The 16,681-nt window shown below is 31.4% G+C and overlaps 2 protein-coding genes across 2 annotated transcripts; both read right to left on the bottom strand.

Annotated features, from left to right (window-relative positions):
• Positions 1 to 2,728: 2,728 nt before the first annotated feature.
• On the bottom strand, positions 2,729 to 9,307 carry LOC149891993 (uncharacterized). Its single transcript, XM_090078909.1, is given in 9 exon segments — positions 2,729 to 2,969; positions 3,144 to 3,303; positions 3,449 to 3,687; positions 3,808 to 3,895; positions 4,060 to 4,111; positions 4,213 to 4,763; positions 4,859 to 4,960; positions 5,040 to 6,321; positions 9,172 to 9,307. Coding segments are annotated over 6 exon segments (906 nt in total). The 5' UTR covers positions 4,443 to 4,763; positions 4,859 to 4,960; positions 5,040 to 6,321; positions 9,172 to 9,307; the 3' UTR covers positions 2,729 to 2,832.
• Positions 9,308 to 9,314: 7 nt separating this feature from the next.
• LOC145183685 (uncharacterized) lies at positions 9,315 to 16,317 on the bottom strand. Its single transcript, XM_090078908.1, has 2 exons — positions 13,770 to 16,317; positions 9,315 to 12,216 (listed from the first exon to the last, which is right to left on the bottom strand). Exons 1-2 carry the CDS (start codon positions 15,652 to 15,654, stop codon positions 10,679 to 10,681), a joined length of 3,423 nt encoding a protein of 1,140 aa, XP_089935034.1. The 5' UTR covers positions 15,655 to 16,317; the 3' UTR covers positions 9,315 to 10,678.
• Positions 16,318 to 16,681: the final 364 nt, after the last annotated feature.

Consider the following 16,681-nt stretch of genomic DNA (forward strand, 5'->3'; position numbering starts at 1 on the left):
GTAAATTTTCTTATTTTTTTTTTATAACAAGACTTTTTTTGTCTTAAACAAAACATAAAATAAACCGACGTTATGATCTATGCAGGGTTTTTTCTTTTATCAATCCGAAGTGGCATCCAAGTATGAACTCGTATTGAAATTATCAAGCCGCATAGAATGTTTTTATGTAAAAGTTTATTGATTGAATTAAAACACTACAGAGGCGTTAAATATCTTCCCTGTAGATTCGTAAATGATTAAACGAGTATGTGTAACAGATAACTGATTTATTCAATGCATTTTTTCATCGTTATTAACCTGATATTTTTGCAATACTTCATTCAAATACAATTTGTAAAAATATGTAAAATATCGAAAAATGCAAGCAATAGATATTCCGTAATGTCTTAATAATACTCAAGGTGGGATATCAAACTAAAGAAATATTTTCCAATTATCATAAATCGGGAGAATTATTATCTTGATCAATTACACCATTTAGCTTTTTTTGTTACAACATTATGATTTAAAAAAGATAAACAGTTAAAAAATTGATTCGAGGGTGTTAAAAGTAAAATAGGATTAAATACCTTTAACACATTTTAAAATTATATTTAAATATTGAGCGTTTACTAAATGCGCTTTGGAAAATAATTCCTAACAAGGTGTTTGCATTTATAAAATTCAAAGATTTTATTGGCATAACTGGCCATTAGAAGAGGTATTGGTATAACTGGCCATTTCATAAATCTTTACGATGAGTTGTACACAACTGTCGATCAGCAGCATGCTTAAATAATCAATGATAGATAATAAATTGTATTAGATGCTTGAGCATAAAAATAAAGAAAATTTTAACAATAGGTGAAAATAAAAAGTGACAAAAAAAAAAGTTTAATTTTTTAAACCAAAGTCATGTAAAACTATTTCAAAGGCAGATCATTCTGACCCTTATATCTGAAACTAGATTAAATTCTGAAACTAAATTTAAGTTTTATTAGGTCATCATGATTCAAACAGGACAGGTTTATATAGTAATTGAAAATTCTCAGGTGTTAGTGACCGATCTGTATCGGTCTCTAGATTTATTCAAATTCAAATTTTTCAATTATCTTACAAAAAATTTTTAAAATGAATCATTTTTAGTGGAACATTTTAAATTCAGTAGAAAATTTGCAGAAGGAACAAGTTTGTTTCTGGAAGACGAGATAAAAAGTTTTCTTCGGGAATTTCCAATTTCTTAGAAGGCATTCACATGTCCAATATTGTTAATAAGAATATAACTGAAATAACTGGAATACAACGGGTGTAACTACAAATGTAGAACCAATTTTATCATTTTAAATTGATAGATAAACCAATAACTTTCTTATTTTGCTTAGATCGCATCGCATCAAACTGCGACGACAACAGAAAACAGATGTCCTTGATTTTTCGAAAAAACAGCATAATCAGAGAATTTCACGATAATCTACTAACTTATAGCAGAATCCAAAGTTATTTTATGAAAGACAGTATTTTTAGTGATAATCATTTCCTAAATGGAGAAAAGACAATAAATTTTTGGTTTTTTTTAAAGCGCGTGACTTTTTCTTATATTAGGATTCCCATCTTTGCTTACGTATTTGTACAATAAAAACAAAGTATTTGCGTAACGACTTCTGGTCAAAAAGCTCAAAAGTTAGATAGACCTAAAACATACAATCTTTGATTAGTTCTTCTGGTCCACTCAAACCTTATAATAAGTCCAATTGTATTTTTAAAAAGATTTTCTCCTGCATATAATATTGCGAGACGTAGGGAAAACATAAGCTCAGAGTTCGAAGAAAATAAACGTTATTATAGCATTATCGGGAAAGTAAATTGAACCAGGTTTTGAAACTCTTTACCTTACAAGAAAGGGGCTAACGATCTTTGCGGGTCCAAAAACCAAAGTGTTGTAAAATTGTTCTAAATGATAAAGTTCCACTTTAAGAAGTGAACTTAGTACTTTAGGTTTAAGTGACAAAATGGTAAAAACATTCACATTCGACTTGAAAGGTAACGAGCTGAAAAATTTAGGCGTTTTGCGTCTGAACTTCGTGATAAATTGAAAGATTAGGATAATTTATTAGAAAGTTTCTTTGAAGTCAAAGAAATGTGGGTTATCACAGGTAATTATAATAGTTATTACCCTACATCTATCCACATCTTATAGCCTGCCTAAGTTCTTAATTATTAATATCACACGCTGACATCTCATCAATCCCCTCATGGTGATTCTTAGCCAACATACCTTATGTTTAGTGCAGATAGCACAAATTGATCGCTTTATCAGTCTTAACTGTTTCGCACTTATCAAAATAAATGCATAGTTAAACTCGCAAAATAAACTCAATCAATCAATTAATGATTAGAATGATAAATTTGTAAAATGACTCCGAAGAGAACCAAATTCTTAGTTTTGCTCTCCAGAATCTTTTATTTTGCTGTTTTGACATTTTGTAATCTCATTATGACATACCCAGACAGCCTCCCGTTAGAGGCCCAATGCTGGCCCAGTTCCGCTTGCCACAGCTGCGCGATGCCGGCAACTGATCACGGCCCAATGTCAAAACGGCCAATGGCCTAGCATCGCTAGCCAGCACTGGCCCGGGATCATTTTCCAGCATTCGTCCGTGATCGTATGCCAGCACTGACCCGTTACTTTTAACCAATATACATTCACTAACGCACTATTATTAGCCATTTCTAATGTGATATCGCACAAAAAGCAAATACAAAAGTAAAATTTTTTGAAATTTATTCCAATTCAAATTGACAAAAAATATTTAAAATAGTACAGATAATGATAGTTTTAAACAGTGCTATTTATTAAGGGAGTTTTTTTTGTTCTTGCCGAGCTTTTCGTCCACCATATCGATCTCCTGAAAGCTGAAAATATATTTTCAGCCATCGCTCAACCTCTTCGCTTGATGCTCCTGAGGTTAAAGGATTTATTTTTACAGCATTTAGATGCAAAATTGATTTTAATGTATGTATGTAAGGAAATGTGTGTGTGTGTGTGTGTATATATATATATATATATATATATATATATATATATATATATATATATATATATATATATATATACAATCTATGCTATATAGATGTTATAAATAGAGATAAATATTTTTTCTTACCCAATAAAACTTTTTTTAATGGCATTTCTTTCAAAGCAAGCTTTTTGTTTGCTCCAGACCAATTAATGGTCTTCTCTATACTGCAACCTATCACCATTGGAATCATATTCCAAACAATCCCCTTAACTGTAGAGCCACCATGCGATGCCAATTTTCTGCTCTAAAATTTATGTACACATTATATATAACCATTTATTTATTTCAAAATTTCATATAAAAGTTGTAGATAACTTTATTGATAGTAAAGTTAACTGTATTGATAGTAAAGTTCTATTAAAATGCTTTGTAGAAAGAAATAAGAAAACAACAGCCTTTATATATGGTTCACATTACCAGTGCAATCAAACATTTTTATCTGAACCAACATCTTCATTTAACTTATGTAAGCTGCCCTCATCGTTAACTAGAATCTTAAAAGGTTGATCAAGCAGAACTGATTCACTGTTCTGTTTTAACATGCTGATAAGTTGAGTAATCAGAGCATTATTATGATCTATCTTTTTATTTAAATTTTCCACTGAAATAAGCAACTCTTTTTCAACAGCTGTAAAAATAAGATCTCTTAGAAATTTTATTTTTTAATTTCTAGTAAATTAAAAATAAACATTAATTACAAAAATTACCTAAAATAACTGAAATTGTAAATTCTAAGCATACTACTAACCAGTGCATTGAAGTGTTCCTTCACTCACTTTGGCAAGAATTCGTCTGACAGAGGAACATCCTTTGGATGTCATTAAAGACTCTGAAAACTAAAATTATGAAGAGGAAAAAAAAATGAAACTGTTTATTTTAACAATAGATTAATATGCATATATATTCATATATATTCATATGTATATGTATATATATACCAATACATATGTAAAGGTAGATATTACCACAGAGTTGGATGAAGACAAATGATTGGTTTCACCTGAAGCAGTTCCACCAATTTCACTTGATAATTCTTGATGGATATTTGTATCCTATTTATATAAATTATATAAATCATCATCATCATCATCATCATCATCATCATCATCATCATCATCATCATCATCATCATCATCATCATCATCATCATTACCTGTAAGGACGAAGACTCTTCCGAATTCTGTTTCTGTTTACCAGTTCTTCATCCTCTTTGTTTGAAATAAAATCGAAACTACCCAGACAGCCTCCCGTTAGAGGCCCAATGCTGGCCCAGTTCCGCTTGCCACAGCTGCGCGATGCCGGCAACTGATCACGGCCCAATGTCAAAACGGCCAATGGCCTAGCATCGCTAGCCAGCACTGGCCCGGGATCATTTTCCAGCATTCGTCCGTGATCGTATGCCAGCACTGACCCGTTACTTTTAACCAATATACATTCACTAACACACTATTATTAGCCATTTCTAATGTGATATCGCACAAAAAGCAAATACAAAAGTAAATATTTTTTGATATTTATTCCAGTTCAAATTGACAAAAATAATTTTAAATAGTACAGATATTATTGATAGTTTGAAATAGTGCTATTTATCAAACGGGTTTTTTCGTTCTTCTCAAGCCTTTCGTCCACCATTTCGATTTCCTGAAAGCTGAAAATACTCTTGGCTTGATGCTCCCGAGTTTAAATGATTTAGTTTTACAGCACCTAAATACAAACTTTAACTTGACAAAATTATAAATATAACAATTGAACACATACAAATAAATATATATTAAATAAAAATAAAGATTTCTTCTTACCCAATAAAATCTTTTTCTTCTTCAAGTTTTCCACTGAAATAACCAGCTCTTTTTTAACAGCTGTAAAAATCAGGATCTCTTAGAAAATTCATTCTTAAAATTCTAGTAAAATAAAAATAAACATTTACAAAAATAACTTAAAATAACTGAAAGTATAAATTCTAAGCATATTACTACTAACCAGTGCAATGAAGTGTTCCTTCACTCACTTTGGCAAGAATCCGTCTGACAGATGAACATCGATTGAATGTCATTGAAGACCCTGAAAACTAAAATTAAGAAGAAAAAATTAATGAAACTGCTTATTTTAACAATAGGTTAATGTGCATTTTATTGCATATACATACATATATATACACATATAGTTATAGTGCATTCCAAAAATGAGGAGAGTGACCATTGACAAAAAAATTTAATGAATATAATACAAGTATCAATAAATTACAACCTTAAAAGTTATAAATTACAACCTTTAACTTAAATTCATGACTACATTGTAGTGTACATATATATACTAAAAATACCAAAGTATCTCAAAAATCTAATGCAAATAAAATATGAAATCAAAAACAATTCATTAAACACTTATGGGAATCATTTCTATGCCAATTACATTTACCAAATGTAATTTCTCCATTCAGCAGCTATTGAATGCATAAATATAGACAATGTTGTTATAAAACTGTTATCATAAGAAAGAAAATTACTTAAGACACAAGTAAAATTAACCTAAATAAGTTAAATATTTCAATTACTACCTCATATAAAACTATGTATGAAATAAGCATATTGATTTTGTCAGTAATAATGTAAGAAAATAGACTTAGTACAGATTTCAACAAATTAAATTATAACAAGTGAAGTAAGGGTGAAACAACAAAACTATCATCAACTTGTTGAATACACACTTGAGAATTCTGTCATCTAAAATTGCAATGTGTTTAACTTTATCTAAGTGTGATACTAAATGTGATTAACAGACTTGAATCACACAGGTTTTTTAAAATTAAAACCTTGCAAAAGACACAAAACTGGCCAAAATGATATTTTGCTACTTCTAAACACCACCACCAAAAATAATCACCACCTGCTTGATATGCAACTATAAAATTGTGTTGAGTTTTTTAAATAGGCAAATCAGGATGAAACAGACAGAGAATACACATTAAAGATGACAAAGCAGTCAGATTAACACTAAACTGAACAGCCCAATCAGCTAATAGGGTAGTCAAATCTGATGAGAATATTTCATCATCATTATTATAACTAAAATTTAAATATGACCAAGTTCAGTTTCAACATTAACATTGTTATCTGAAAATATATTAACAACAGTTCCAAAAACTGAATCATTATTATCTACAACTTTTTCACTTATAGCAGGAAAATTGTCTTTTCTAGATATGTATGAGGGGGTAACAGTTATCTCACCAAATGAGTTTTTTAGATTAAATATTTCACAACTGATATCTTCATTAAATATTTGTTTCAAGCTTTTTAAAATAACTCTAACTATATATGTAACAGAACAATACATTATCCCGAAGTTAAGATGGAAAAATATATAAAGATTTAATTTGGATGGTTCACTCTTATATTGAATTGCTAAAATGAGAAAAGTAACAATTGACAAAGTCCTTTCATGATTATAATGTAAATGACAATAGATTACAACCAAGGTCACTTAAAATGAGTTTAAAACTAACTTAAATTAAATAAGATTATTTTAATGACAAGTAATAATAAAGGAGCATATAATAATAAAAACAAAGATAAATTAATAACAGCAAAAACAACAACAAAAATAAACATAATAACAATATATATATATTGTTATTATCTTTTCTTTGTTGTTGTTATGCCATTATTTTGTTATCATCTTTATGTATGTATGTATGTATATATATATATATATATATATATATATATATATATATATATATATATATATATATATATATATATATATATATATATATATATATATATTAATATATGAACTTCAATAAATATGAATTCTCTCAATACTAATTTTTTATTTTATCTAAGAAATTTTCGCTAGATTATTGATACTAGCATCTTCAGCTTTAATTACAAATTATTTATTAAATTAAATTACAAACAAACATTAATGTCACAAAGTGACATTACCATTAATATCTAGTATAATTTTTTATTTTATCTAATAAATTTTTGCTAGTATCAATAATCTAGCGAAAATTTATTAGATAAAATAAAAAATTAGTATTAAGAGAATTCGTATTTATTGAAGTTCATATATTAAATTTATTCAACTCTCATACAAGATGTCGTCATTTAAAATATATATATATATATATATATATATATATATATATATATATATATATATATATTCACACACAAACATATATATAAATAATATAAAAAGGTGTTAATTAAAAAACTTCATTATCTTACAGTTATTGTGATTAAAACTTTATCTTCTAACCTTTAAATAGCCTTTTCTTTAACTATTTCTGTTTTATTGTTAAATCAATATCTTGCATGAATATTATTCAAACTGTTTAATATAAAAACATAGCTAACCTTTATACAAAATAACTGTAATGATGTGTGCTAACATAAGTGAAATTTACATTATTTACATCATACGACATCTAAACTTTTTACAGTAGTATTTACTACTGCAAGAGTTAGGATGTAGCAATTGCAATTCTAATTACAACATAATTATACGTTTTAAAAAAAAAGCAACATTTTTTTTAATAGCAAACGTACATTTGCTATTATTATTACAATACGTTTTGTAATAATAACATAATAAAAAAACAACAGCAAAAGCAAGAAATTTGCGAAATATATCTTGTAAGCATTTGTCTTCGCGTCTATAAAATCATAATGGATGACGCAGAAAATATTCAAAATAATGGCGGTTATGGCAAAACGACATTCGGCCAAAACTCTGTAGCCGCCACAATCGGGCCAGTGTTGGCCCAATAACAAATGCCATCGCAATGGCGTACGACAACTCGCCAGAAGCATGCCAGACTCGGGCCAGTACTGGCCCGTTACTAATCTAGTCGTCACGGCGTGCGATGGTTCGCCGGAATTCTGGCCCAGTGTCGTAGGCTGTCTGGGAATGTTATTCAAACTGTTTAATATAAAAACATAGCTAACCCAGACAGCCTACGACACTGGGCCAGAATTCCGGCGAATCGCCATAACCTTAATTATTTTGAATATTTTCTGGGCCGTGGCACTATGCGTAGCGCTGATAGAAAAAAAGGAAATAGCTTTATAACTAGAGAACTGTTTAACATTTTGAAGTATTTTTTTTAACAAAGCATCAATTATGAGATATTGTTTGTTTATACATATATTTATAAAAAAAAGTCCGGTCTTTTTTAAAACCGGTTTCATTCCGGTTTTTTAGTTGGTTTATCCGGACTAATTCGATTTTTGATTAAAAAGATATAAAACCGATAGTTTTTGATATTTGAAACTCTAAGTCTGATATATCATTTTATCTTTTTTAGGGGTTTACAGGCATTTTTAGTCTCCAACTTATATTTTCATATTAACTAAAAAAGGAATTAACATAAGTATTTTATTATAAATAAAAGTAAAATAAATACTCCAGAGGTTCCATTCCCCTCAAATGCAGAATAAAGGTTCTGATGCTAAAATAGGTTTTTAAAAATGTGGCTATGAGAATAGCCATTTTTTAAAAGTTGCTTATCAATTATAGCTGCATGGTTTAATGATGCTTCCTTGATTTCTTTTCTTAATGCAAACCATTACTCTTTGACTTCCTAAAATTATTTAACAACAAACATTAAAATTTTAAAAAGTTTTGTTATTGTAATAAATAGTATAGTTTAAGATAAACACTATTTATTATAGAAATTATTTATCAAATTCTAATCCTAATAATTATACATCCAAGAAAAAACTGTATTCACTGTAATAAATGTATATAATTGAAATATAATTAAAATTTTCATTCTAAACATGTCTCAGCAATCCTTATGTGGAGCAACATTTAATATTTACAACAAGCCTTTAAGAATTGCACTATGCATCACTAAGTAGAAATAGGACTTTAAACACAAAAGGGGAAGGACTTTAAACACAAAAGAGGAAAACAAAAATATGGCAAAATTGAGTCAATTTGAGGCCAATTGATGCAATTTTTCCTCAAATATAAAAGTTTGGGATTCTTATGATTCAACTTTTCTAACAATTAATTGTTTTTTGTTTTTTTTCGAGCATAAAAAAACATACTGTGTTGATTATGTGAAAGATTTCAGAAATATTAGATTAGCTAACACCAGCACCTAAAATGTATCATTAATAAAATTAAACAATAACATTAAATATTTAAATTTAAAGATACACATAGCTTTCTCCAATATTTACCTTAAGAACCGTTATCAGCTTAATCTTCTTGCAGTATAGCTTTATACCTCTTGCATTTTGTTCTTCTTACAGTATAGGTACATGTCAGATGTCATAAATAAATAATTAGCTGTATCCCTAGTATTTTCAGCAAAAGAAGTTAAACATGCATGACCTACTTGTGCAGTTTTGTTGGCCTTGTTCCTGGCTTCAATGGCACTCTCAGACAAAGAACCTATTGAACACTTAAAATATTTAATAAAAGAAACACCATGAACTACCATTCTATGCAAAGACTGTGACATTGGAATGGTTTTTAAAAGCTGATCATCAGAAATGAGATCAAACAGACATTTAGATTTCTGCTTGAAAATTTTCACTCTTGCGGTTGTACTATTCATATCAATGAGCAAGTCCCTAAATAGTTTGATCATAGTGGTATTCAAATTTAAAATTCTTCCAGTCACAGATGGATTATTAAAGAAATTTTATGCAACATTTCCAGTGTTGATGTAACACTTCCCTTCCTGACAAAAGATACCCTTATTTTTAATTGTATTTTGAATAAGTGCTGGAGTTTTTTTTTTGTTTTCAATAAATTCTTGGCCATTTTTTGCTGCTATTTTTCTTCCTTGTTTCACTGCTGGAAGTTTGCAAGCAGTATTTAAAAAAAACTAACTCCATGCTGAATATCCACAATTGAAGATTTCAATATATTCCAAGTTTCAATATATTTTTGTCTGCATTTTTATCTTTATTCCAAATGGTTTCCAAATTAAACTCCTTAGGACTTGCTTGACATACATGACAGCACTGAGATGCAATATTTTTTAAAGCATTTTTGATACCACAGCATTAAGTGTTTTACCATCATTCATTGTGGTATAAATAGTTGACAAACTTGAATTTATAACAAAAGTATTGTCATGAAGTGTAAACTTAATATTCTCTAAAGACAAAATTTTATTTTGTAAATGTTCAAACTTCTCATGAATAAAACTACCAGTCTTTTTGGAAAAACAAAACATAAGATGATGGGTTGCATCTAGACTATTTAAATTACAATTTTTCCTTAGCATCTTTTTTCAACTTCGACTCTCCAGCAGTACTGATCCGAAGGTGATCAAGATTAATACCGATTGCGTATTATATTATTTTTTGAAGATCAACACCATTTTTGTAACTTTTTAATCAACATGTTCTTAATAAATTTTTACTCTTTTTATACAGTTTTGATCGGTTAAAAATAGCTAAATTATTTTTATCAATCTTCATAAATGGGCTATATATAGCACTTATGGTAAAGCACCCAAATACCACAACCACGCATGATTAAGATCGGAATGTCCCATAATAAGCTAAGTTACAAAAATAGCGTTAACGTAAATTTCTTCCGATCATTCTTCCCCTCTTTGATAGACTCCAGTCTATCAAACCTTTTCAATTATCGAACTCAAGAAGACACAATCTTGTAATTGGTCGTATAAAATCTTTTTCGCCAATTTTAACTTTTACAACTCTTACACGTCCATCTTTTCCTTCAAATACTTCTGTAAATCTACCGAGCGGCCAATGTCCTCTGGCTGTATCCGGAGAAATGACTAATACAATATCATCTATTTTCATTCTTCGGCTTTCTTGATTCCATTTATACCGCTTTGATAAAGAGGGAAGCCATTCTCGCAACCATCTTTTCCAAAAGTGACGTAATAATTCTTGTACTCGACGCCAACGTGTTTTAGGATGATAATTTTTTGATTGACTTGAGTCGGGAGCGAATTGCCCTCCCACTTGTCCAGTTAAAAAATGATTAGGAGTCAATGGAACATCATCTTTTATATCAGCACTCTGATACGTTAATGGGCGGGAGTTCAATAAACTCTCAGCACCTGTAAAGGCCGTATGGAGTTCTTCATCAGTAATATCGGCCTTTTCAAGTATTCCAGATACTGCACGTTTTGCAGCCTTGATCATTATTTCGAACACACCACCAAGATGAGGTCCTAGTGGAGCGTTAAAGTACCACTTGATTCCTTTATCAGCTGTAGAGTTGGTAATTTTATTCTTATCTAAGCTATTGACAAGTTCTTTTAGTTCACGAGATCCACCAACAAAATTTGTTCCATTGTCCGTCAAAACTTCCAGTGGTAATCCTCTTCTATTCACCATTCGAAAAAAGGCATTGAGGAATGAATTTGTATCTAAATTATAAGCTATCTCGAGGTGTACTGCTCGTGATAGTAAGCAGGTAAACAAGCATAAGTATCTTTTTTGTCGTGTCCTCCCTCTACCTTGCATCGTTAGAAATGGCCCAGCAAAATCAATGCCAATTCGGGCAAACGCACGTAGTGGTTCCTTAAAGCGAATTGCTGGCAGAGGAGCCATAAGCTGATGAGCAGGTTTACATTTTCTTCTTCTACATTTGTTGCATTTTGCTTCTGCATCGCGGATTTCTTCTCGTCCTCGTATAATCCAATATCGTTCTGATAATTTTGTGAGTAACTGATTTGTTCCCATTACATGATTTCCTTCTTCATGGTAATGTTTAACAATCAATTTTGTAACCGCATGACCTCTCGGCAAAATGATTGGATGCTTAACATCGTAAGGCAAGTAGTAAGCATTTTGTAATCGACTACAAGAGCGTAATAAGCCATCTTCATCAATTTGTGGATTTAAAGATATAATTTTGCTTGATACTGATATTGTTTTTCCTTTTTTAAGGTTGTTATATTCTTCTTTGAAGCTTTCCTGTTGAGCTTTAACAATAATTTCCTTTTCGCTTTCATGATATTCATCAGCTGTTATATCACCTATCATACGCAAATCAATTTTACATCGACAGTTCTTTATAAATTGATACATCCATCCGTTAACTCTGACAAGTCTTTTCCAACATGAGAATTGGTTTATATCAAGCAATTGATTTACTACTTCGGAAGATAATGCGAAATTCATTAACACAGCGTTTTTCTTTACTTCAATTGAAGCTTCTTGTGTGATTTCAACGTGATTCTGAGGCCATTTTTCCTCTAAAGAATTCAGAAAACTTGGTCCATGCCACCATACATTATTGTTTTTTAACTCATTCACCGATGTTCCTCGAGATAATAAGTCGGCTATATTAGTTTTTGTAGGTATGTACCTCCATTGTTTTAGTTCAGTCTTTGATTGAATGAGTCCGACACGATTAGCAACAAATGGTTTCAACTTTCGACTGTGATTCCTTATCCACCATAAAACGTTAAGACTATCACACCATATAGTTACGTCTTTAATTTCAAGCTTCAAGGCCTTAACAATCTTCTCTGCAAGTCGTAAACCGAGAACAGCTCCAAGTAACTCCAGTCTTGGTATACTGATAGACTGCAATGGACTTACTCGGGCCTTTGACATTATGACTACACAGGTCACTTCTCCTGTGTCATACAAACATTGTTGATAAGCAACAGCACCGTATGCTTTACAAGACGCATCCGTAAAAACGTGTATGGATCGGTTTACAACTGTCGAAGTTCTTTGTAAACATCTAGGAATGTTTATCATAGAAAGATCTTTTAGTTCTTGAAACCATTGTTCAACATTTTTCAAAATCCTATCCGGAATTCGATCATCCCACTCAATTCCGTCAATCCACAACTCTTGCATAATTATTTTTATTCGAATGATGTATGGTGATAAAAAACCCAATGGATCGAACAAAGTTGCCATTTTTTTTAACAAAAATCTTTTTGTATATACCGCATTTTCTTCGGTAGCGACGGAATGAAAAGTAAATAAATCAGGTTTTGCTTCCCAGACAACTCCAAGCGTTTTCATGGCAGGTAATTCTCCAGAATCTAAGCTTATATGTTCTGCCCGATCATTTTCGGGTGTTATTTTAAGAACTTCGACCGAGTTTGAAAGCCATTTTCGTGCAAACATTCCGGCTGAACTCCATAGTAGCGTGAGTTCTTTGTACAATTGAATTCCTTCTTTTTCATCTACTACAGAAATTATTGTATCGTCCATGTAAGTTGCTTCAAGAACAGCTTCAGAAGCTAAAGGAAATGTTTGTGCATACTTTTTTGCGTGTTCTTGTGTTACAAATTGAGCGCTGAGTTGATCCCAAAAACCAGTCGATTAAACTGAAACACATCAGGCTCAGCAGTTGGATCCAAATATCTCCATAGAATTCGTTGGTACCTTCGATCATCTTTATGTATTCCGATTCGTAAATACATTTCTGCTATATCGCAAGCTAAAGCGACTGGATATTTTCGAAATCGAAGTAAAACTGTTACAAGATCTTGTTGAAGTTTTGGTCCTTGATAGATAAAGTCGTTAATGGATTTGCCATTGTATTTTGCAGATCCATCGAACACTATTCTGACTTTTGTGGTTGATTTCTCGGGACGGAGAATGGGGAAATGTGGTAAGTACCAACCATCTCCTAGATTCTTTTTATCAATTTTCTCCAAGTATCCCTTTTCTAGATACTGTTTAATAATTTTTTTATACTCATCTCCGAGACTTTGGTTTTTCATTAGACGTTTTACCGTGTTTTGTAGTCTGTTTAACGCCATTATATAATTATCATCCAGCTGTCTATTTTCTTTCCATGGTAATTTTAGCTCATATCTTCCGTTTTCTATTTTCAGCGAACTTGTTACTATATTAAGGGCGGTAGTTCCTTCTGGGCTTGTTATTATTTTTTTAAATTGCATCTCTTCCTCACCTTCAATTGCCCATAACTTTTTAATGGTGTCATTCGCATCTTCTATTTCCTTTGCTTTTGGTATCATTTTCGTAAAGTGTGTTTGAAGGGATTCTCCAGTGCCGCCAATGCATGTCCATCCAAGCGGTGTTAGCCGGGCCGCTGGTTCATTAAATTCTCCTCTTACTTCCTTAATTGCACGATGCAACTCAGCATAGTCCACACCAATTAGAATGTCAATTTTTGGTTTGGGTCCAATATTTGGGAACTCGATGTCTCTCAGATGTCTCCAATTATTTGACATTTTTCTCCAATTAACGGCTTTTAAGTTTCCAGTTACATTATTTACTGTAAAGACTTCCACTGTTATAACTGTTTTTCCATTCAATAATTCCAGCTGGAATTCCACCGGCATCGTTTCGAATGAATCAACTTTTCCATTTATCATGTTTACAGTTACTTTTTCTGTTTTACCCTGCAGTGACAACTCAGCCGCCACATCAGAATTCAGATACGTTTTTGTACTTCCATCGTCAAGCAATGCGTTAACTACAACTCTTTTATTTCCATTACGAAGAATAACCGGCACCGTTCGAAGCGATATACAGTTCATGACGTGTTTTGAATGTAGTTGGATGTTTGATATATGAGAGTTTTCAATTACCATGTTCTTGGGTTCTTCAGAAATTCTCTCATTTTGACGTTTCTTTTTGTGAAGCAAGCGATTGTGAGTATCTGTAAAGCCGTCAATCCCACAAATTCTTGTATTCCTGCATTCCTTTGACAAATGATTAGAGTTTAAGCATCTGAAGCAGAGTTTACATTTCTTGGCTGTTTCCCATCTTTCTTCAACAACTTGATTTTTAAATGTTGGACACTCCCATGTTTTATGATCGTTTTTGCAAGCAGCACATTTTTTTATCCAATTTGTTTTCTTTTTTCGTTCATTGTTTGTAAAGTATGAATTTCCTTCAGACGGTTTGCTACCAGTGCCTTTTTTTAAGCCATGAAGAGTCTCTGTTGCTGCCATTTGAAAATCCGCTTCTTCAACAATAAACTTTTTTAGAGTTTCAACATTTTCGTTTAATCTGTATTCATGCACCCAACGTTTATATCTTATTAACATCATCTCTGGAACCTTTTTTTGCAGTTGGTGGTATAATGTTCCGTCACCAAGTTCTTCAGTTCTATTAGCTTCTTTTAAGTTTATTACTGCCACATCCAACAAGTCGGCGAATTTTTCCAAATCTCTTGGTTGGTTTTCCCTCATAGGTTTGAAGTTGTTCAATTCATACAAATACATGAGGACCTTTCTCCTCGTTCCGCCATATTTTCTTTCAAGTCTTTCTTTCGCAGCTTCATAGGCAAACGATGAATGCCCAAGTCCTTCAATTGCTTTTAATGCGTCGCCACATAAATATTGACGTAACTGAAGTAATTTATATTCAGCTGTCGCTGGAGCTTGATCGATACATGCGTTGAATGAAGCTTTCCAATTTTCGTAGCTCTTTTTATCGCCATTAAATATTGGTATAGAAACGCGTTTTAGTTGTTTCCATAAATCCTGTCCAATTTTTGCAGTCTTTTCATCTAAATTATTTGTTGTACGCAGGCTATGAGTCGTTTTGATTGATTCATATTCGCTATTATCTTTTTCTTCGTCCTTTAATTTTCGAATACTCGACCATTGATCACGTTGCTGCTTTTCCATTGTCAGCATAGGTTTTCGATCAATCCAAAATTAGATCTTTCACTTCCGTTGCACAATATCCATCTATTTACATGTTCCATCGCTTCCGTGAATTCGCCATTTATTCTTTCAATTTCTTGATTGAGTTTTTCTAAATTTTCTTTTGACTCCAGAAACTCGTATTTGTTTGATAAATCAACCATCACCTCGAGAACTTCGTTTTGTGTCTTTGTTAATTGATGAGTTAAATCGCGTAACTCGTTTTTACATGTGGGATCGTCTTCTCCAAGAAGCTGAATAATTTGATGTTTAATTTGCGTAAACGAAGAGTTTAAAATCGTTTTCTTCCTGTTTAATGCTGACACTTCATTTTGGACGGTTAGTTGATCTTCCATTTGATTTGTTAATTTCTGATTTCTTCTTTTTACCATTCTTCCGTTGTGAAGAAACTACCCTCTGCTACCAACTTTGATCCGAAGGTGATCAAGATTAATACCGATTGCGTATTATATTATTTTTTGAAGATCAACACCGCTTTTGTTACTTTTTAATCAACATGTTCTTAATAAATTTTTACTCTATTTATACAGTTTTGATCGGTTAAAAATAGCTAAATTATTTTTATCAATCTTCATAAATGGGCTATATATAGCACTTATGGTAAAGCACCCAAATACCACAACCACGCATGATTAAGATCGGAATGTCCCATAATAAGTTACAAAAATAGCGTTAACGTAAATTTCTTCACAGTGAAACAAAATATTCACAGTGTATTCATCCACACCTCTCTTCATAGTTTCTGCATTCTGAAACTCAGATTGGTCACTCTGAACATCACCACCGACTTTGCAAATAATATATATGTTATCACGTTCCTCCTGTGCTAAAACTTTAATAGAATTATCTTCATCCTCCAAAAGATACTCAAACTCTCTAGAAACTGAATGTTTGATCATATTGAATAAACTACATTTTACTTCAGTTTCTGAATATTTCACCTGCTCTGAAAATGTATGTGTTAAAAGTTGACGAAGAGTGAATGTTGCCATTTTGA

The sequence above is a fragment of the Hydra viridissima genome, unplaced genomic scaffold (genome assembly GCF_058129835.1).
Source record: "Hydra viridissima isolate aposymbiotic clone 2 unplaced genomic scaffold, HvirCarnegie_v1 scaffold_2, whole genome shotgun sequence".
NCBI lineage: Eukaryota > Metazoa > Cnidaria > Hydrozoa > Anthoathecata > Hydridae > Hydra > Hydra viridissima.